The sequence below is a fragment of the Schistocerca gregaria genome, chromosome X, assembly GCF_023897955.1.
Source record: "Schistocerca gregaria isolate iqSchGreg1 chromosome X, iqSchGreg1.2, whole genome shotgun sequence".
NCBI lineage: Eukaryota > Metazoa > Arthropoda > Insecta > Orthoptera > Acrididae > Schistocerca > Schistocerca gregaria.
The window spans coordinates 642165611-642188412 of NC_064931.1; the positions used below are offsets into that span (position 1 = coordinate 642165611).

Here is a 22802-nt window from a genome sequence, read left to right on the forward strand (position 1 = left end):
ATGATTTCAGAAAAGTATCATCTTTCTTTAGGGGGTTATATATACACCTATGACTTAGTAAGGAACACTGCAAAATGTGATTTGAAGAATTGCAATTTTGAAATCTTTGTCAACACAGAAATTGTTTCTGTGGTAGTTATGAAGTTACATTTTCTTGAGTAGATGGTAACACCATCACCTTTATTGTGTGTTCTGCAGTAGAATGTAGCTAGATTGTAGCCTTCTAATTTGCAATATTGAATGGTGTTCACTGTTTACTGGTGTTCTGCAACTATTATTACATGTATAGATAGTCCTGTGATAAATGATTCAAAAGCATAAATTATTCTCGTGTGAACTGACGTCTGCTTGAGGCACTTACAAAACACATACACTTGCATCTGGTGTTGTGCTGGTGGAAGGTTTATTGTGTTATAAAAAAAAAAAATCATCACTCCTGTTCTGCTAATATATCGTTTTACTGGCCTGGCATTTTGTGGTTGATTCTCCCAAGTATTCATAATTTTTGTTCTTGAGAGGTATGGCCTCTGTAGCACAACACTGCACATTCAATTTGCTGTTCACTATTTCTTGGATCCATTTTATAACTAAGTCCTTTCCTACTCTGTTGAGATGTAAGCCATGGGATGTATGGAACCTTCTTCCTACACAGCTTATGTCCACAAATGTAACGTTTTTGAATCTCGCACATCTATTTAGGATCTATTTATTTGCACTTCGCACTTCATTAACACACAACCAAATTGCCAAGTCATGTCGATGTGGCTCTTCTCTTACATTATGTTAATCTACACTGGAAAAATCAGGCTATCAATGGGTGAGAAATGATCATAATCATTTACTCTCTTTGTTATTACAAGTAATAGGATGTGGGAGGATTGGAATAATTTGATCTTTTACCATCCTCGGACTCAGTTTCAGCCTTGGGTATTTCCATCTCTGGTCTTTCTGTCACAGGAGTTGCGACCAAAGATTCAGCAATTTCCAATCAAAATTTCATCAAGTTCTTTTCCGTGGAATTTTAATTTTTAGCTATTGTGTATTCGATCCAACTATTCACAGTAGTTACGCAACTGATGTGTTAACATATGGCTTCATAATTATTATTTTGGCAAGAGGAGGTGCTGATGTTTGTGCTCATGGTGTACGAATCACTGTACACCACATTTTAATGAAGTGCATCTTTTATTAATACAAGAGGGCAGAATCAGACTTAAGTGAGAAGTTGTCCTCTGTTTGAACTGATGACAACCCTAAACTTTTAGGCTGGATGCTGTGGTGTGTTTGTAGGCCAGTGATCAGTCACCTTTTTGTGGTATTGTTTCTTATGTTTCTACATTCTATCAGTTTTTATTGCACTAGTCAGAACTGAGCCATCATATTATTCTAATGGTTCATCCATCTGCCATTTTATAGTGGTGTGCCTTTTTAATTCTATAAAATTTCCACCAGGACTAAATTATGATATTTACCAAAAACCATGTATTTTTCTATGTATGTAATGGGATACATACATAAAAGAAAGCCACAGGTTTTAGGAATATATTGTAAATTAGCTCCAGTGTAATTTCTTTTAATCACAGGCCTGTCCAAACACATTTTTTAGTGTGGACAATAAAGACCTTGCTGTTGTGTATGCAAACATATGCTACCACCACCCACCACCACCACCACCACATTGTATTCTTAAACTCCTCAGTTTTCCTTGAAATCCAAATCACACATCTTAGTACCAATGTTGTTGATTTGGCTCTTCGGCTGCATGTTCAGGAGTGTAACAGCAGATGAATTTCCAATTGACTTTAAATCAACTGTTTACATAGTATTAATTAATCAGAAGGCAGAAAATAGTGCAACAAGCCAGTAAATTAAACCAAGAGTTTTAAATAATAGAAGCAGTAAAAGTAACAACACACCTTATAGTCGAGGTACAGAGTCATCGGTCAGCACTACCCATCACCACATCTAAACCATGTTGTTGTTGTTCTGGCCTTGAGTCCTGAGACTGGTTTGATGCAGCTCTCCATGCTAATCTATCTTGTGCAAGCTCTTTCATCTCCCAGTACCTACTGCAACCTACATACTTCTGAATCTGCGTAGTGTATTCATCTCTTGGTCTCCCTCTACGATTTTTACCCTCCACGCTGCCCTCCAATACTAAATTGGTGATCCCTTGATGCCTCAGGACATGTCCTACCAACCGATCCCTTCTTCTAGTCAAGTTGTGCCACAAACTTCTCTTCTCCCCAATCCTATTCAATACCTCCTCATTAGTTACTTGATCTACCCACCGAATCTTCAACATTCTTCTGTAACACCACATTTCGAAAGCTTCTATTCTCTTCTTGTCCAAACTATTTAACAAATACTTTCAGAAACGACTTCCTGACACTTAAATCTATACTCGATGTTAACAAATTTCTCTTCTTCAGAAACGCTTTCCTTGCCATTGCCAGTCTACATTTTATATCCTCTTTACTTAGACCATCATCAGTTATTTTGCTCCCCAAATAGCAAAACTCCTTTACTACTTTAAGTGTCTCATTTCCTAATCTAATTCCCTCAGCCTCACCCGACTTAATTAGACTACATTCCATTATCCTTGTTTTGCTTTTATTGATGTTCGTCTTATATCCTCCTTTCAAGACACTGTCCATTCCATTCAACTGCTCTTCCAAGCCCTTAGCTGTCTCTGACAGAATTACAATGTCATTGGCGAACATCAAAGTTTTTATTTCTTCTCCATGGATTTTAATACCTACTCCAAATTTTTCCTTTTTTTCCTTTACTGCTTGCTCAATATACAGATTGAATAACATCGGGGAGAGGCTACAACCCTGTCTCACTCCCTTCCCAACCACTGCTTCCCTTTCATGCCCCTCGACTCTTATAATTGCCATCTGGTTTCTGTACAAATTGTAAATAGTCTTTCGCTCCCTGTATTTTACTCCTGCCACCTTTAGAATTTGAAAGAGAGTATTCCAGTCAACATTTCTACTAGCCCTTGTCTGTTTACCTTCTTGATCCTCAGCAGCCTTCACTACTTTATCCCTCAGAGCTACCCATTCGTCTTCTACTGTATTTCTTTCCCCAATTCCTGTCAGTTGTTCCCTTATGCTCTCCCTGGAACTCTGAACAACCTCTGGTTTAGTCAGTTTATCCAGGTCCCATCTCCTTAAATTCCCACCTTTTTGCAATTTCTTCAGTTTTAATCTACAGTTCATAACCAATAGATTGTGGTCAGAGTCCACATCTGCTCCTGCAAATGTCCTTCAATTTAAAACCTGGTTCCTAAATCTGTCTTACCATTATGTAATCTATCTGATACCTTTTAGTATCTCCAGGATTCTTCCATGTATACAACCTTCTTCTATGATTATTGAACCAAGTGTTAGCTATGATTAAGTTCTGCTCTGTGCAAAATTCTATCAGGCAGCTTCCTCTTTCATTTCTTAGCCCCAATCCATATCCAAACCATACGTGTTCATATAAATCTGTTCTGCCAACATCTCTGATGAACAAAGTAACAGAACAAAACATGAATACAATTATGAGTCATACATAGGTGACTGGAAACACTGTAGTGACTAGCAGTGAAGATAAATCCTTAGCAAATATATGAGGGCTATCAAGAAAGTAACCTCTACAAAGATATAAATAAAATACTATTACAGTTAAATTTAATTTCTTTAAAATATTTTAAAACTACTTCTTTCTATTACTTCTCTATACAATCACTATGATATTTAAGCATGTATCATCTCTCTTAATGAGATGACAAATTCCCTCTGCATGGATTTCTGCTGCCTGGGATTGCAGGTAGCCCATGACGGTGTCCTGAACTACTTCAGTTTGCTGTTAAGCAGTAACTGATTGCCACTTATGAAATTTGATCATCATATTCCAAAGAGCTGTTGTATGATGAAAGCTTCAAAAATGATTGCTTAACAAGACTCACTGGACACTGCACATGCAACTAGCTGTATTTGAGCAAAGGAATGTTTTCATGGACATGGTAGAATGTATCAGAAGTGGTTTTCATTTTCATGTGGTACTGTCTGAAGTATGTGTACACCACATGTAGATGGTAACTTTGTTGAATAAGTTGTGCAAATTGACAGTAAAGAATAGGTGGTCCACCCTGTTGCAGTTTGAATGCATGCCTTGTTACAGTTTCACTGTGATGACAAAAACCAGAGACGGTGATCAGACAGTGGTAGAACTCTCCAGATGGTAATAATCATTCTTTTTGAATTGCAAGATTATAGGAGACCAGTAGAGTATAAGCAAATATATCACTACTGGACCATGTTACTAAAAATAACTATAAGAGATAAAACACAAAATGTGGTGGGTTACTGGTCGTTTCAGCATAACATTTCCAGATAGCTTTAAAGTGTTTGCCAGACTGGTACCTAAACATAAGTCCCTGCATTTCATGGGCAATGTGGTGGCTGACAGCAATCCAGACACTAGTTCTTTGTCCCACCAAAAATCACTCTTTTAGTGCCTATTTCCTTGCTGAAAAAAAAATTATTAACAGCAAAACATGTTGGAAGTGTTGTGTGGCAATGGAATGAGTCAGTATATACTTGGGTTGCAATACTATAGCTTGAATGTGGCCAACTACTCCATCTTCTTGTGGAAATTAGGCTATTGCTGTATCTGTACTTTGCGATAAGATGCTTGAATGAAGTCTTGTATGTTATGTGGTAAGCTCTTACTCCACAGTCAAAGAATACATCTGTACTGTTGTTCTCTAATTACATCTGAAAGGCTTAAGTGATGTCTCAGAATGAGATTGTTCTGTGGGTAGGATACTACTTTCAATTTTGACAGAAGCAGACTTTGTATCCCTGCTTTGCCACTCTGATTTTGATTTCCTATAGATATCTTTTAGTTGAATGCCAAGATAGTACAGTGCTTCACAGCTTCCTTCAACTGCGTTCATAACCCCTCTCTAATGACCATGACAGTACTCAAATCTGTCTTTAGCAGTTTTATGAAGGATGTATTTGACTGTGGCATAAGTATGGATGCACAGAATTTGTATTAGAACATAACTGATACTCCAAATTGGATTTTCACTCTGAAGCAGAATGTGTGCTGATTTGAAACTTCCTGGCAGATTAAAACTTTGTGCTGGACCAGGACTCAAACCTGGGACCTGTGTCTTTCACATGCAAGTGCTCTCATCTGCCTGTCACATGAGGATCACACACAGGATCATACTAAAATATTTCCATAACAACTCTGAATGCTGAAGCTCAGAATTAAGCCCTTGTCTTCTAGAAATTAATTATGCTGCTATAAATTTCAAATAATTGGTAAACTTGTTGACCCTATTTTTGATTATAAGTTGAACTGGTTACTTTTCATGAGAAACTTGAAAGTGTAAAAAAAAAAAAAAAAAAAAAAAAAAAACCCCTCAACAGTGTTTCAGTATGTTGTCATATATTTGCATCTGGTGATGAAGAACAGCTTTTTTATAACTCAGGCTTGATTAGAGATGTGCGATGTATGGGTTCCAAAGACTTACATGTCTGAAAAACTCTTAGTGCAATTAGCCATGAAGAAACTGTACTGTATATTATTGCTGAGAACTAGTCTTGTGTTCAAAACTTGTGCTGAGGTCAGTGCATTTCAATTAGTTAATATGGCAGCTTCTTATGGTGTGACACGTCTCAACCAGTTTCTCTCTTCTCTACATACCTTCATTTACTTTACATGCTCTTTGGAATGAGTTTTTCATCAAAACAGGTCTCTTAAAATTGTGACATCCACATTAAATTTAATCATATGTAGTATCACCATATTGTATCCTTAGGATACAGTAATAAAATATAATAATAAAAAATAAAAAAAAATGCACCCAGTGCAATTACTGACTAAATATGTAAGTCATCATTGTGATAAACTTGACTGGGAATTTACTTTAGGTGCAAAGGAGACAAAGTATTCAAGGTAAGATGTCTTTGTGTGTAACAAATGGAACATTATTGTGCTGTTGGTGACAAGGTAAGAGTGTGATCTTAATATGTTCATTATGTATGTACTCTGTGTATACAAAAACCATGGTAATTTTTGTTTTGGCAGGATATCTGGTGCACGATGTGCTTCCAGATGGTCGCTGGTGGAGGTTTTTGTACTGCTCTGGTCTTAATGTCCTCAACTTGCTGGTGTGCTTGGTTGGAGCAAGCATGTTTGCAAAGACAAGTGTCCTAGTGTTTGGCGTTGTTTGCATTTGCCTGATTTCAGTGATTGTTAGCTTCCTGTCTGTTGGACCTATGCAGGTAAATACTTTCTCTGTAAATTCCTAAATCTACTAACTTATAACTAAAGTATAAAAATATTTTATGTTTACAGGTGTTCTCCTTTCTTTGCAGTTGAAATAATAATTGATCATAGTTTTTTACTCTTTCATTTACATATTTTTATATGATTGTGAAATGCTTTGCTCTAACTCACTCTTGTCATTTGACAAGCCTAGCCTGTCACACTACCATGAGGCTGTTGTATTGTTGGAAGTATGCAGTTATAGCACTGTGTGTAGATCAAAGTAGAGTGATCATAGGACTACAAATGGCTCTTGGATGCTCTGCAGAACACACTGCATTTCTTTGTCAGTTCATGAAAAAACTTCTTGGCAGTATCACTTTTGTCATGAGGAGAAAGTTGCAAATCTTATAAGCGATGTTTGAAAGAGCAATACTCAATTTAGTGATAATTTATATGATGGTAGCTATTTTTCTCCAAAAGTCTGAGAGAATGATCATGAGACTAGTAATGGAAATTGTGAAACAGATATGACAGTACACATATTTTCTGCCTATGTTGTGCACTATAAACTCACAGGTCAGAAAAAGAAAACATTCACAGACTATAAGATAAACATCGCAGAGCATTTATTACAATCAGTACAGATCCCTGGAATGTCTAACAAGAGATTGACAGACATTAACCTCCATTCCTTTCATTCCTTTGCATTTACAAAGAAAAGACTGAGCCCATTTTTTGATAAACAATTTGGCAGTGAAAAAGAAGAAGTAGTGAATAAAAATGCATAGTGTGCTGCAACAGAGGGAAATGAAATGAAACTGTTTGGCAATGTAAAAATTAAAATTAATAAAAATAGTGTCCCTCTGCATTTACCAGAATGTTTAGAAATCTATCACAGCTTAGTATCATTCTATACCTACTTAGACAGAACTCTAAGAATATTTAACGTTTCTGCACTTGTGCCAGCTGAATGTACATTTAAATCCAACTCCTAGGTTACCTGCACCACATTTAAAACGGATATGAATTGATTAAAAAACTGGAAAGCACATTGCTGAATTAGTAGTATGCTATATCCTGTGTTTGCTTTCTGTAGGTAATGTTAGTGTAATTTATTACATTGTAGAAAAATGTAATGTTTAATATAAAAAATAATGTGCAGTGTGTGTGTGTGTGTGTGTGTGTGTGTGTGTGTGTGTGTGTGTGTGTGTGTGTGTGTGTGTGTGTGTGGTCAGAAACAGTTTGAAAAAGCTTGTAAGGTTGTTGAAAGGTAATTGGTGCTGAGAAATAATTGTTAGGAAAAAATTCGGTACATTGTGCAGTTTCCAAAGTTCATTAGGATTTAAGTTAGCCAACCAGGACAGCCAGCCATGGTGTCGTCAAATGTATTCTTTGTTCTTCTTCATAAAATTGAACAAGACAGTGATACAAAAAGTGGACATGGGTTGATAATAAGGACTGAACATGAGCCAAAGATTGAGCAGTCTCGTACACTAACATCCATGGTATGAGAACAGAATCTGTGCATGCAACTGCCCGATTGACTAACTTCATGCTAATTAACTCTGAAATAGTGCAGTGCATCAATTTTTTCTTAACAATTATTTCTCAGCACAGTCCATCCTGCAACACCTTTACTAGCTTTTTAGACTGCTGCTGACCACTCTGTATATATAAATAGTCTCATACTCGGGGAATGAGCACCAGAACTTTTGGCAAGATTATAGTGGAGGTGGTTTGCTGTTGCCTTTCTCCAACCTGTTATGAAGTGTCAAGTATGTATCAGTATTGTGTGGATGACTGGGACGAGTGCTTCTACAGTGTAGAGTTGGATTTGTGTTGATATGGATGAAGGGGAGCGAGAGTGTTGGCCTACGTCTCTCAAAAAGTTCAAAGGGCGCTGCGGAGCCTAACATCCCCATCCAATGGATGTGAACATGGTATCACGTGCCCTCACTTCATGAGGCACTGTGGAAAAGTCTGGAATTTAATCCAGGACATTGGCGCAAGGATTGGTGATCAGAAACTTTATGCCACCTCATCTCCTCCCCTTGACAACCAAATATTGGCAGTGAAAATTTCATCCAATACCAGTATTCGAACCGGCTTACTCCAGAGTCGAGTGTCACTGCAAAGGCCTGCGTTAGTGACCTTGGCTCAGTATTGAAAATGGTGTGTTGTTGGTTAGTTGGTAAGTAACAAGTTAGGTTCATGTTCAGTCCTGGTCAACATTGTATAGATAAACCTGTGAGAAATGAACTGTGCCTGCGGAAGTTAATACTTTTGTAATGCTGAATAAACCACTTATTCTCAGAGGCTCTGAAAGTGATAATTCACAGATGTTTACATTTGCATACTGAGAGACATTGTAAGTAATGTATGTGGAGGAAGGCGGGAGAGTAAAAGAGTAAATGAGCTAGGCTGACCTTGTCTCTGCCTCATGTGGTCACCATATTGCCCTTTTTGATATGCTTGCACCAAGGCCCTCTGTTTTATAACTTGCCCAGCTTTTCATTCATGTCTGTTGTTATTATTATTGTTGTCTCTGTCACAGACCTTGAATACCACCGCACTGAAACAGATGAGTATTTCTTCCACTTGTACCTCCTTAGGTATGAAAGGAAGATTGGTTGATATTGAGTCATTTTCAAATAGTGCAAATGATATATCGATAGAACGAAAGTTCGATATGTTGATAGATTGATAGAAGGGTAGATCGGTAGGTCAAAAGACAGATACGTAGGTAGATCAATAGATCGAGTGACCTGTCGATCAATTGTTCTATCGACATAAGGATATGATGATCGATCGACCAATAGCTATACCGATTGATTGGTTGATAGACCAATCTACACATCGATCAAAAGATATATGGACTGAACGATATATCCACAGATCAATAGGTAGATCGAATGGAAGATCGATCAGTCGATACATCATTATACACTTACACCGATATATCGATATTGATACCATGACATATCCATATATAAACATAAATAAATTGATCGATATATAAATCAACACACTGATTAATCGATAGATTGGTCTATTACTGACCAATAGAGTTATCAACTTAACAATATGTCGACATATCAATATATCGATAAATCGGTATATGGCTATATTGATCAGGGGCGTGTGGATGTATCGATACATAGGTATATTGGTATCTATAAATCTATTGATCAGTCTATCTACATATCAACGGCGATTGACTGATAGACCATCGATCTATAAACCAATATACGGACTTGTCAATTTATCGATATATTGATCTACAGGTCTCTTGATCTACCGGCGCAGCAATCAGTCGATATATTGATCTAACTACATATTGGTCTCTAAACTTATCAATCTACCGATCTAACGGTCTATTGTGTGCACTATTTGAAAATGACTCAGTATCAACCAATCTTCCCTTCATACCTGAGGGGGAATACAAGTGGAAGATATACTCATCTGTTTCTGTGCCGTTGATTTCAAGGTCTGTGACAAAGACGACGACAACAACAATAATAACAATAATAATAATAAAAGACATGGATGAAAAACTGGGCAAGTTATAAAACAGAAGGCCTTAGTGCAAGAATATCGAAAAGGTCAATATGGTGATGACATCACCTATTCAGTGTATGTATCATTTGTGTTCGAATTGTTGTGTAAATTGTTTCTATATTGGTAACTGAAAAATGGCATTGTGGGGTAAATCCATTGGCATATTTTTAATTGTTTATCTGTATGGAATTATTTATTTATTTATGTAAGCAAAGTGAATTTTTGTTTATTTTTAGAGAAATGGTACGACACTACAAACGAAAAACAACAAAGCGCAATCAAAATGATATTCGCCAAGCAGTTGCTGCAATGCTAATAGGAATGATTTTACAAGCTGTTCCTTGTGATTTTAACATTCTGAGATAGATACTGCTGTTGCACTGCTGTGCAATGAAATCATCTGTTTTCAATTGCAATTTACATTCATTTAACTTTCATATATGTATCGATTGATCGATGAATTTTAGCCTTCAGTTTCTTGTCTAGAGCAGTACTTTACTTCACTGTGCACACTGTCTTTCCTCTCTAGCATGTGTTCATGAACTGGTGCACTCCTATTCCAGTATAATTTCAGCATCAATTTTGTAGAAGAAGGTGTTGAAACTTTTTTATTTGTAAGAGAGGGTATATTGTTGCTATTCTGTGAATTGTCTTTTGGATTGTAGATCATGACAATGAACGCAGATGTCCTTTCCATTGTACTAGATACGGGAAGTTTTCTGCCTTACGTGTCATAATGCAGTAAACTTGGCTAATACAAGACTGACTTGAAATTTGTTTCATTACTCATCTGCTTAGCATTCAGTGAAATAATGGTACATTCTGGACAATGCAGGGGGTAGGGTTAGATCTTATGTTCATTGCCTTAGCAACAGAAACCATTGAAATCATGGTTCTTTACATGATCTGTAATTTTCATGTTATGGCTACCTATGAATTAGCTGAAAGCCAATCGTAATAAGTTAATGTTTGACTTTCTTCAAAACACTATATCCCATAGTAAATTTTTTCTATCACTTAGATAGCTTCCACTATACCACCAGATTATTTTTCTGTAACTCTCCCCTTTTTTACTTTCTCAAATGATAGAAACTTTAATCAAATGCTGCTCTGCTACCATGTAAATTTGCAGTGACATATATGTTTCTTTTTGTTTCAGTTTGTTCTTTGTTAGGTGCTTGTGCATATGTTGAACAGTTTGTTTTTGGCTTATAAATGCATTTTGCAGTATAGAAGTCCAAATAAAGTATTTGAAATCCTGTTAAATATTGTAGTGTGTTGCTTTTGCTTATAGAACTACGTCTATAATCATATTATATGTTCAATGTAGCATATTCTGTTTATTGCTACATGTTTCATGTTTATGGTGAGGATGTTGTTAAATATATATGTTATAGTGGCGTTCTGTTAGTGGTGATATGGCAAAGTTAAGATTTAGGACTTGTGGCACCAGTGTGCACATTGATGAGTTGTTTCAACACTGTGCCCAACAATGCTTCAGTGGTAATGTTTAGTGAATTGATAAGTGGCTAGAAATATCATCAGTGATGGTAAGCATAGCGAACATTGAGCTGGGACTGATCCACAATCTTTTTAGTTGTTATATGTGAATTTATGAACAAAAATGCAGATAAGCAGCATTATTATGATATAAAATTTTCAATGAGCTTTGTTTAGTAAATAGGTGCATTGTGAAAGGGATGGTACTGGATTATCTGACCATCAGGCACAAGTGTTAGCACAAGATAGTATTAAAACACAAACAAAGAGATTACAGACATGCAAGAAATTTAGAATCCCATCCTACTTGCAGTATAATCATTCACACAACTAATAAAGTGCAGTCTTTGTGAAGAGGTGTACAGTGCACATACTGTGTTTGATAAGTATAATGTTTCTCCTCAGATTTATCATGTTTTGTGAAGGATCCTTCCTATTGATCTAAACACCTAATGATTGTGTTATTGATGGGTAGTCTGTGTAGATTAAAAAAGTTTTCAGTGTGACATGCAGCACCTTATTACAGACAATACAGTCATGTTCTAAGAAACGTTATGAAAGCAGTTAAACCGATTGGACGTAACAATCAAATTTGTATAGCATGTAGATGTCATGAGTTCAGTGTTATTACAGTAGAGAAAAGGGTTAGCCATCAAATCACCAAAATGAGGACGCTAAAAATGTCAATTAAGTTAAACAAAAATTGAAAATCTACTATGGTAATTTCTTGTTCATTGCATATAAAATGAATCAATTTCTCTCACACGATCTAGTATGTAGATTTCTATGGATGAAGATGGATCTGTAGTGGACAAATAGTAAAGGAAGCAAGCAACTGTTAAATCACTAAAGTGCAAGGACTTCTATAAATTTGATGGGATATGAAATAGGATATTAAAAGTTTGAGGTACATATGTCACAAGAAAAGGCATGGTGAGGGGGAGTAGATAAAATGAACAAAGACACATAGTTATCTTATTAGTTAGGTGGTACAATTTCTTTTTGTAAAGGCAATTTACAATAGAGTACATATTTATTTTGGGAAGCATAACTTTTTAACAGACCCACATTTCAGCATTGGGAATGGGTCATATGCCAAGACATGTTACTACTTTTTAGATTAAACATTTGAAGATTTTGATTAAAAATTGTGCCCATTGGGTACCCAACTGTGATTTTACAGAGGCTTTTCTTTGACTGGGCTACAATATATTGCTGAATGAATTACAATAATATGGAAATAAGGGAAACCAATATAATTCACTTCACTCTTAGTGAAGTGACAGGAAGTAGAAAGCTGGTTTACATTTTACAGAACAGAAAGTGAGCTTGTATCTGAATGGGGCACAGTAACTTCTGTTGTTCACGGATTTCCACGTGTGAACCACTTACTTTTCTAACACACATTAATGACTTACCACTGAATGTACCAGATAGGACCACAACTTTTCTAGTTGCAAATGATATAAACACATTGTTACACAGATGAACCAGGTACTGAATAATACCATAAAATAATCTATTGAAATTAATCAGTTCTTAATCTACAACTTGTAAACTAAGTGAATGCAAACAATAAAACTTGATACACTTTTCTCACAGGCAATTTTATTAGGTGTGACATTCTACTCACTTACTGGTAACATTACTAGTGAAATGAAGACTGTTTACATTTTTTGGGTCCTCTCATGGAAGGCACACAGTCATGAAACCCAGCAAAAAGTTAAATGATTCTATGTATACATATTATTGAAATGTTGTCTACCATCAATACATATGATGCATGTAATATGTTAGGACAATTGTAACAGGTGTATTCTCTATTCACTGTTTGTACACCTCAATTTACGTTCTATAGAAATTGTTCTAAAGATTACTTTTTTCATTAAATGTATTCAGTCATTAGTTACTAAATGTAGTGTGTTCTGTGATCATGTGCCAGTGACAGATTTTATGCAATAAAAAAGTACAATAACAAAAACAAATAAAAATAAATTTCAGCTTGGAGCTCCTGGAGGTTTGGTAAGCCGCCTATTTTAGTTTGTTTTTTCACGTCACTCTCCCAGTCTAAATTAATTAAATAAAAATGAATACTGTATGTTAATATTGAAGAGTGAAAAAGGAGGTATTTTGAAATGTTTTATAACAGTGTCAAAAGATGCTTATTTGCCTCTTTTCCCCCTGTCTTTTTTTTTCGTAGATTCCATTTCCTGAGGCCAATCATCTTGTCAAGAACGCATCAGAACGATTTGGAATGTACACAGGCTTGTCAGCAAGTGTCCTCCATGACAACGTGTTTGAAAATTATGGTAAAGATTATACAAGAGAAGGGGAAATAGTGACCTTTGCATCATTGTTTGGTGTGCTTTTCAGTGGTGTAACTGGAATAATGGCAGGAGCAAATATGTCAGGTAAATACCGTGCATGTTTGTGAATTTGGTGGGAACATCACAGAAATTCAAGCTCATGTGGAAGCTTACCAACAATCACAACAATCATTCTCGCCTGTTATTTGTGAATGAATAGCAAAATGAGGAGGTGTGTGTGTGTGTGTGTGTGTGTGTGTGTGTGTGTGTGTGTGTGTGTGTGTGTGTGGTAGTTATATACAAAGTACCCTTTGCCACGTGCCATAAATGGACTTGAAGAGCTTAGCTTTAGATGTAAATGTATTATGCACCTTTGAAACCAGATTTCAAAATGTTTTTCGTCTTTACTGAAACAGGTTTTGTATTTATCGTGTAGCTGAGAAACAGTTTTGTGCATGTATTGGTGAACAATTATTATGCTTGTATCTAAGATGTTTAATATACCTTTAACTTGTCTTACAAATTGAGAAGTATGTAACAAATGCATCCCAGTGAGACTTAAGTTAAATCACAGATTTTGATGGTCTCTCGTGGCTTGTCAAAAATAGACCAAATCAGGTCCTGTTTGTTAAAGATCAATATAGAGAAAATCAAGTATGACTTGACAATGTAAATAAGCATCTCATAGAAGGCTTCAGATTGGATTGTTTCACAAATGAATCTCACATCATTAAGTGTACTGAAACAGAACACACATGTGTTTAAATGAAGCTGAACAATCTCAGCAGCAAGGATGCTGTGTTCAGCATGTCTATTCAACACTGAAAAGTAACATTTTCAACCTGACCATCTCAGATTTCTTTCAAATTTGGTGCATCCAGTGATCCAAATAAGAGATAGAAAACTATCAATGTGCAGAGGTATATGCCAATTGTGAAGAAAGTTACAGGTTTGCAAAGTTTGGAAATTGTGTGAAATTTGCATGCTTCTTTTCAACATAAACGACTATAATTCTAGTTTTAATGTGGATACAAGAAAGTAACTTGTATCATTGAAAAACTGATGAATAGAGATTTACATTGATATGCAACATGGTGGGTTTCTTAGAATTTTCGTATTCGAGGTCACTGACCTTAACGTTTGTCCTCGAATATCTCAAAAAACCCTACCTTCAGTTTTTCTGGAAAACGAACCCCTACTGTATTGCTCCATATGCTAACTAGAAACATGGTAAATATATAGATGGCACACCAAAGGCATTGTGAAAAAAAAATTATTTTATCAGCCTCAGTGCACTATCAATATGAAATACCAATTATTAAAAAATACAATTCTTAAGTAATGTTGTACAAGAACATGGTTTATATCATTGCAGATATATTACGAACCATTTACTGTGTAACTTCAATGACAGGCACAAGACTCCAATAAAATTGTTAGTGCCACTAGAGCTCTGGAGGGAGAATGTATGTCGTTCCAGTGGGTATCACTGCATCCAGTCGTGTGAGATGTCATAAAAATGTCTGGTACGGCAGGAAACAAAAATGATGGAGGTGGTACATGAGGACACAAAAAGCTGACTTGTATTTCATTTGTTTCTTCATAAGTTTGTAAGAAATGTGCAACCCACCAGTGATTGTCATACATATAGAAAACAAATCCATGTATGTTGTCTGTTAACAGAAGCAGTGTATGTTTTATTATATCTTTGTTAACAGGTACTACACAATGAAGCTTGTGGGTACCTAGAATTGTACTTGCATTCTTGAAATGTTTCTTCAACTTGGCTATGTCTCAATTATGATAGGAAGCCAATGTATAGTCAAAGACATGTGAAAGAATATTGTCTTTGCATCACTGAAATAACTGTCATGGCGTAAAATATGGTTTTCATGAGGACGTTTGAGGCTGTCATACGTGGCTAGTCTCTTTACAGCCTCTACAACTGCAGCACAGGGTGCTTTACCTTGTCCTGTAGAAAAAAAAGTCATTACAAATCATTTTGATTGTAGGACACATTTATTGTTGTTATGGGCAACACATCCACCTGAAACGTGACAAACACGCTTTGGAGTTGGAAAGTGTTATTTTAAGAAACTGATGAAATTGTACTGGAAGACATGCAAACACATTGTATCATGCTGAAGACTGTAAGATATTTTGATATATTAGACTTGGTGTATTTCATTAGTATGTGTGTCTCTATAGTAAGCTACAAACAGGTGAACTGTAACCTGTGAATTATTCCAGTGAAATTCCTGTACTTCATCCAGTGTGGTGAAGGAGCAGTTCTCTGCAGAATCACAAACAATAGTATATTCATTTACATTGTGTTCTTCTTTAATAATTTTAAAGGTCTGTGACTTCTGTTAGATGTTACATGTGGGTGGTAAGACTGGTTGTAAACTTGATGTGAAAACCTTCATTGAAATTGTTGACTGATTTTGTTATAGTGTCGAAGTACCGTCCCTGTGGTTAATAAACACTTGTATGCAATTTCATCTATCCAAACTTCACAGACCTATAACTTTCTTCACAGTTGTTATATACCTCTGCAAACTTGTAGTTTTCCATCTCTTATCTGGATCATTCAATGCAACAAATTTGAAAGAAATCTGAAACGATTGGGTTGAGTGCTGCGTTGAATTGACATGCAGTTACCCTTGCACTGAATCTTACAGTATATGAACTTTACACTTTTGCATTCTATGTATTTTTTTTATTTTCAACTTGGTGATTCTATTTGGATTTTAGTCAGTTTGCTAGAAAACTATGCTGAAATATTTGGACTTTAAAATCTTAGTACATGCGACAAATGTGTATAATTTCATTCCAAATTTGAAAAGGATTTGGTTGTAATTGTCTTATTTTGATTTGTGCAAATCGATAGTGATTTCTGCTTGATAATTTTATTATTACTTAATTTAATATCTTTGTTATGTATGGGAAGCAGATACTAACATATGGTTAAATTCAACAAAAACTGGGATATGTTTGGCAGAAAAGTGAATTAACGTCTTGTGTAACAGTTGACTGTAGTAGTAAAATCAACCCTAAATGTGAAATAACAAGAAACTGCTGAGTGGAGTGTAACAGGAAACTGATTAGTGAAGTGATGTGATAAAAGGCCTCAGTGGTAAAACCACTGCAGCTGGATGAGTTCAGTTCTCACCCTAACCACCCTAATTTAGGTTTTCTGTAATTCTTCTAATTAATTTCAGGTGGCTTTCAATATAATGATAGTTAAAGAGTTCAAGACTATAAATTACCAGACACCATGGCCGAGGTCACTAGTACATGCTTGGGCAGTGGCACTCGACTTGGAGGGTAGTTGGTTCGAATCCTGGTGGTGGAAAAATTTTCATAACCAGTATTTAGCTGGCAATGGGAGAGGTGATGGTTTAATGTTCCTGAACACCAGACGTTACACCAATGTCTTGGTTTAAATATCAGAGCAACCCATATTGTCTCATGAAGCAAGAACGCCTGAGACTATTGATGGTGATCTGTCTGTCTGGACGGGGTGACTTGGTGTATTTCATTAGTATGTGTGTCTCTATAGTAAGCTACAAACAGGTGAACTGTAACCTGTGAATTATTCCAGTGAAATTCCTGTACTTCATCCAGTGTGGTGAAGGAGCAGTTCTCTGCAGAATCACAAACAATCAATCAATCACAATCCTTGGGGCTATTCTTGAGGAGTAAGCTATGAGCTGCCACAGGGTATTACCTTCTCCCTTCTATCATCATCATCATCATCATCATGATCATCATCATCATCATCATCCATCATCATCATCATCATCATCCAACACAAACAATACAATCCACACACGCCCCCCCCCCCCCCCCCCCACACACACACACAAATACAATGTAATATTACAAATAATATGTAAATCAATGTAATGGAGCTTTTTGTAAACATATAAACAAAAAACAAATAAGACTAAACTATTTTAGTGACGAGAATTCATCAGCAACTGAAGTCTGCACTGTTGAAATGCACTTGCACAGATGGACTTGCAGTAAACTATGTGGTCTCCCCCACACTCCGGAAAATGTCATAGAAAAGTGTACATCACTAGCTACATGTCCATTCCTACAGGCAGACATAGCACAGTAATAGAATATTTCACAAATTGTTAAATGCCCACAATTTTCCCAGAAGGAAGGATGCAAAGCAAAGAACAAAAATTTTTTTTTTAAAAAGGGAAAGGCTATCATTCTGCACTTTACTGGTTTTGAGTGATAATTCTGAGGAAAGTGCTGATTACTTTATGGTATTGGTGCTTCGCTGTATAAGTGAGTGAGCACTCTTGTGCAGTTACTCGTTCGATGAGATACCTCACCGCCATGTGCATTGTGTGTTTTGATCGACCGACTATTTACAAGACTGTCTTAGATGCTGAGACTGACCATAATATGAATGTTGAATTTGCTAAGGTTATTGACGTTTTACACACAGAGTGGATTCACACAGTGGACTCGCATTCCTGAGGATGATGGTTCAAACCTGCGTCCAGCCGTCCTGATTTGGGTTTCCTATGATTTTCTTAGATTGCTCAAGGCAGATGCTGTTGGTGCCTTAAAAAGGGCATGGCCACTTCCCTTCTCTGTCCTTATCTAATCCAAGCTTGTGCTCTGTCTCTAATGACCTCATTGTCGATGGGGTGTTAAACAGTAATCTCCTCCTAGTCAAGGTTGTATTTGGTTCTTCTGTCTCTCATGCTGGATGTATTGATTTTGCTTTAACTAATGTTGAGGTTGGAGTTAGCCAAGCATGGCTGATGGTTGCTGTTGTTCAGATTGATTATTCATTTCATTAATTGACAATGAACCTGTAGAATTTTCTTCCACGTAACCTTATCACTTGCAGGATATTTATGCTAACTCAGGCTTATGCTTCTGTGAGAACTCGCATGACTTAAGTGTTGATATCTACTCCTGCAAATAACTCCATTTCTGTTGTAGCATCTTCAGGTCGACAGAAAGATAAAGGGATAGGTAAAATAAAATCTCATTGGTAAGAAGGATCCTGTTTTACCACCTAATGTAAACAGAATTTGGCTACACTCCAAGGGTGTAACATTTACAAGAAATACATTCTAGTTTATGAAATGCTTCTATGCTGTGCCCTCCAAGGACATGAGGGTAGGGGGAATGTAAAGGAAGAGTAAATATCTTGGTAGATTATGCCTACTCCTCCTTTCCTCACACCCTCAGCACAAATAGTTGTAACAGTGAGATTGCATCAGAAGATAACTATGTTCCCCTGTCTTCCATGTCATGAACAAAGTGACCCAGGTGTGGTCACTAATCTCATCATACTGATGTCTTCTATTCCTTTTCTCATCTGTGGAGATGTTAATACACACATTGCATTTTGGGGCCATGTTACCTTCTGGTACAAGGGCACAGGTGTTTGTGTATTCTGAACATGAGGCACAAAACCTACTTCATAAGTGCCACAGGCCCATTCTCTGACTTTTGTTATGTTTATTCAAAAAGATTTTGGGCTTGCAGCTGGTAGTCGTTAGCATCCATCCACGGTATTTCGACTGGAGAACTGCCAGCCATCCTCAGGTGAGCAATCGAAGACTGACGAAAATGCCCTCCGTTCCGTAATATATAGCATGCAGCAAGTATTCCGCGCATGCGTCAAAATCACATGGAGAGATGAACCACACTGCCCGTAAGCAGTGCCCTTGCTGGTGGAACTGCAGAACTCAGCTGTCTTCCGCGTTGTCAATTGCCGTGGGCATTGGAGTACTCTGACCTCTTCACCTGGAGCAGATCTTAGATGACGGGGTTCCACGTATTATCTAGCTGGTAACCATTGTCATGGTTGATAAGATCGTCTGTCATGCGAATTTCCACTGATTCTTTTATGACGGAGTCCCAAAAGGGTGTTGCTGTGGCCAAAATTGTCGTCTTGTCATACTCCATTGAGTGTCAAGTGGAAATGCAGTGCTCAGCAATTGCAGACTTGCTAGGTTGCAAAATGCGAGTACAGTGCTGATGTTCAGTGCAATGTTCTTCTACTCTTCCCAATGTTTGTCCTATATATGACATGCCACACTGACAAGGTATTTTATAAATTCTCGCCTTCAGCAAAACCAGATCGTCTTTCACTGATCCCAGCAGGTCTGAAATCTTTGATGGTGGATGGAAAATTACTTTCACTTCAGAACCGTGGAGCATTCTTGCAATTTTGAAGGAAATGTTGCCAACAAAGGGAAGAAAAGCTAAAGATTTAGTAGGCGTGCTCTCTTCTTTCTCCAATCCCTGTTTCTTTGGCTTAATTGCAAGTGCCTTGCTAATTTGCTGGATAGAATATCCATTCTCTTTGAAAACCCTCTTCAAATGGCCAAGCTCTTCAGACAAACTATCTGCATCTGACACTGCATGAGCTCTGTGTACAAGTGTTTTAAGTACACTCATTGTTTGCGATGGCTGATGACAGCTGGACGAAATTAAATACGAATCAGTATGTGTGGGCTTACAATAAACCGAATGCCCCAGAGAGCCATCACTCTTCCGTCTAACTAGCACATCCAAGAAAGGGAGGCAACCATTTCTCTCTAATTCCATGGTAAACCGAACGTTCTCATGAATGGAGTTGAGGTGATCTAAAAAAATCCATTAATTTTTCTTCTCCATGAGGCCACACTACAAAAGTGTCATCCACGTACCTCCAAAAAACAGTTGGTTTGAGGGCTGCTGATTCAAGTGCTCTCTCCTCAAAATCCTCCATAAAAAGGTTGGCCACCAAGGGAGACAAGGGCTACCCATGGCGACACCGTCAATATGTTCAAAATATTCTTGGTTGAACATAAAATGTGTTGAGGAGAGCGTGGCGAAACAAAGCAGTGATTCCCACCTGAAACTTGGTGCCAATCAGTGCCGAGGAGACTGCAAGAGGTACCTTTGTAAAAAGAGACACCACGTCAAAACTAACTAAAAGATCAGAAGTACTTAGGAGGAGAGCCCCCAGTCTGTTGATAAAATCGACAGTTACATACGTGATGTGGACATTTGCCCACAGTCGAAATATTGTGGACTGAAGCTAACGACGACGAGCTGGAAGCCCGAAATCTTTTTGAATATTCAGTTCGGCAGGAAAATTTTATATTTAGTTACATTGTTATTGCGCACATTTCTCAGTGGCAAACTTCAACAATTTCCAATTCAGTGAGGAATTCTCAGTTGAGATACGCACAGCAGAATGAACAGTATGTAAATGTAAACTTTTTTTGGTGTATACTCCTGATGAAATCTTCACAGGCTTCCATCCAGGTGGTTGCACTGAAATTTTGCAGTGTTTTGATGAGTGTCACTCTCATCATCTTCTTGCAAAGTTTCATCATTGCACGGGCATCCCATACATACACCTGAGTGGCGGCCGTCCCTTCTGTTCCAAACATGATACCGAAACAGGACATTATTAGCAGTGTGAAAAAGCAATACGTGGCTTGCCAGTGGAAAAGGTTGTGGAAATTAGGTGGGAAATGTGCAGTATCATTGACAAATCCTCACTACCAAAACCAAATAAGATAACAGCAGAACAAGAGCACCAAGAGTGCTAAGATGAAAACACAATAGTCCTGGCTGCTGACTTAGGAAATGGGGCAGTTCTATTGTTTCCTAAGGACTATCACCAGAAAATAAGCACTCTGATACAAGATTCAGTCTACAAGTAGCTGAAGGAGGACCCAACACCAAAGATGATAAGAAAAACAATAACTTTGCTTCATGAGGCAACGCTGATGAAAGAATAGGTGGACTAACTGTATCCAAAGGCTCCAACATCTCCGCACTTGTATAGGCTGCCTAAAATTCATAAAGAAGGTGTACCATTAATTCCTTTAGTGAACACTATTAATGCTGACACACGTGGGGTCAGGTATCTAGCCTCACTTCTGAAACCCGTAGTGGGACACAGCAGTCAACATGTGAAGAACTCAGACGATTTCGTGGCTTTACTGAAAGAGGTATGGGTGCAAGACAATGATCTGCTGGTGAAATTTGACGTAATGTCTCTTTTCAGGTGAGTAACACTTAAAGATGACTTGGTACTCTTGGATCATTTTGAGCTCTGAACAGAAAAGCTGTCTGAACTTATATTCACCACAGCCTACTTCAAATGTGGTGGGGAATTCTATGAACAAGTTAATGAAGTACCCATAGTCTCACCACTTGCCCAGGTATTGCCAGTCTTTCTATGGAGTATTTTGAGGAGACGGCACTAAAAACTGCACAGCTCAAACCTGAACACACCTTCCACTAAGTAGATGACATCTTCGTTGTGTGGGAACATGGCAGAGGGGCCCTGAATGTGTTTCTTATCACAAGAACAGCATCCGTAAAAAAATTCATTTCATGATTGAACTGGAACAGAAAGGATGGCTTCCATTTTTGGGCAATCCAATAATAAGATAAGCAGATGGTACCTAGGACATGCAGTCTACAGAAGGAAGACCCACACAGATGTGTACTCTCATACAATGATGTGTCATTGTCATCCAACACAACGGTGCACTGTTTTAGTGACTCTAGTACATAGGGCTTGTGCCATTTGTGACAAAGAAAGCCTACCAGATGAATTGCTACACCTTGGAGATGCATCAGATTTTATTCCATTGGGAAGCAGTTGTGCCCAGTAGTTGTATTTACATCAAGTAGTAAAGGGCATGCATGTTAGTTTATTGTAACTGATTCTATATATCTTTTAACACTGAAGATGGGCACACAGTGGCCAAAATCTGGATATGCCATAAAAATTGTTTGGGACTGACTGCTGTACCCTTACCTTGTGACCTTAGAGATGTGTTTCACCAAAATGGGTACATCAGTGCACAGATTAGACAGTCACTGAAGAAAATGACTGATCCAGACATCTGCAAAGAAGAGGTACATTAAGAGAAAGAGAAACTCACCTTTATCCCTTCCATTGGGAATTGCGAGATTCCTTGGAAAGCACATCAAGGCTTTCTTTTGACCACCATGAGAAACAAAAGATATGTTTGGCTTGGTAAAGGACAATGTTATATACAGTATTCGTTGTGAGTGTGGCCACCAGTATATTGAGCAAAGACAGCACTGCATCTCTCAAAACTGTGCTGAATGCATTAGATGCATGTATGTCTGCGGCATAAA

General features: G+C 37.4%; 1 protein-coding gene across 1 annotated transcript in view; it reads left to right on the top strand.

Moving 5' to 3' along the window:
* Nucleotides 1-22802, top strand: part of LOC126298399 (solute carrier family 12 member 9) — a 131672-nt gene that overhangs the window by 19751 nt on the left and 89119 nt on the right. The window contains exons 4-5 of the mRNA XM_049989712.1: nucleotides 6097-6293; nucleotides 13538-13748. Coding sequence (XP_049845669.1) covers nucleotides 6097-6293; nucleotides 13538-13748 — 408 coding nt within the window. The remainder of the gene's footprint in view (nucleotides 1-6096; nucleotides 6294-13537; nucleotides 13749-22802) is intronic.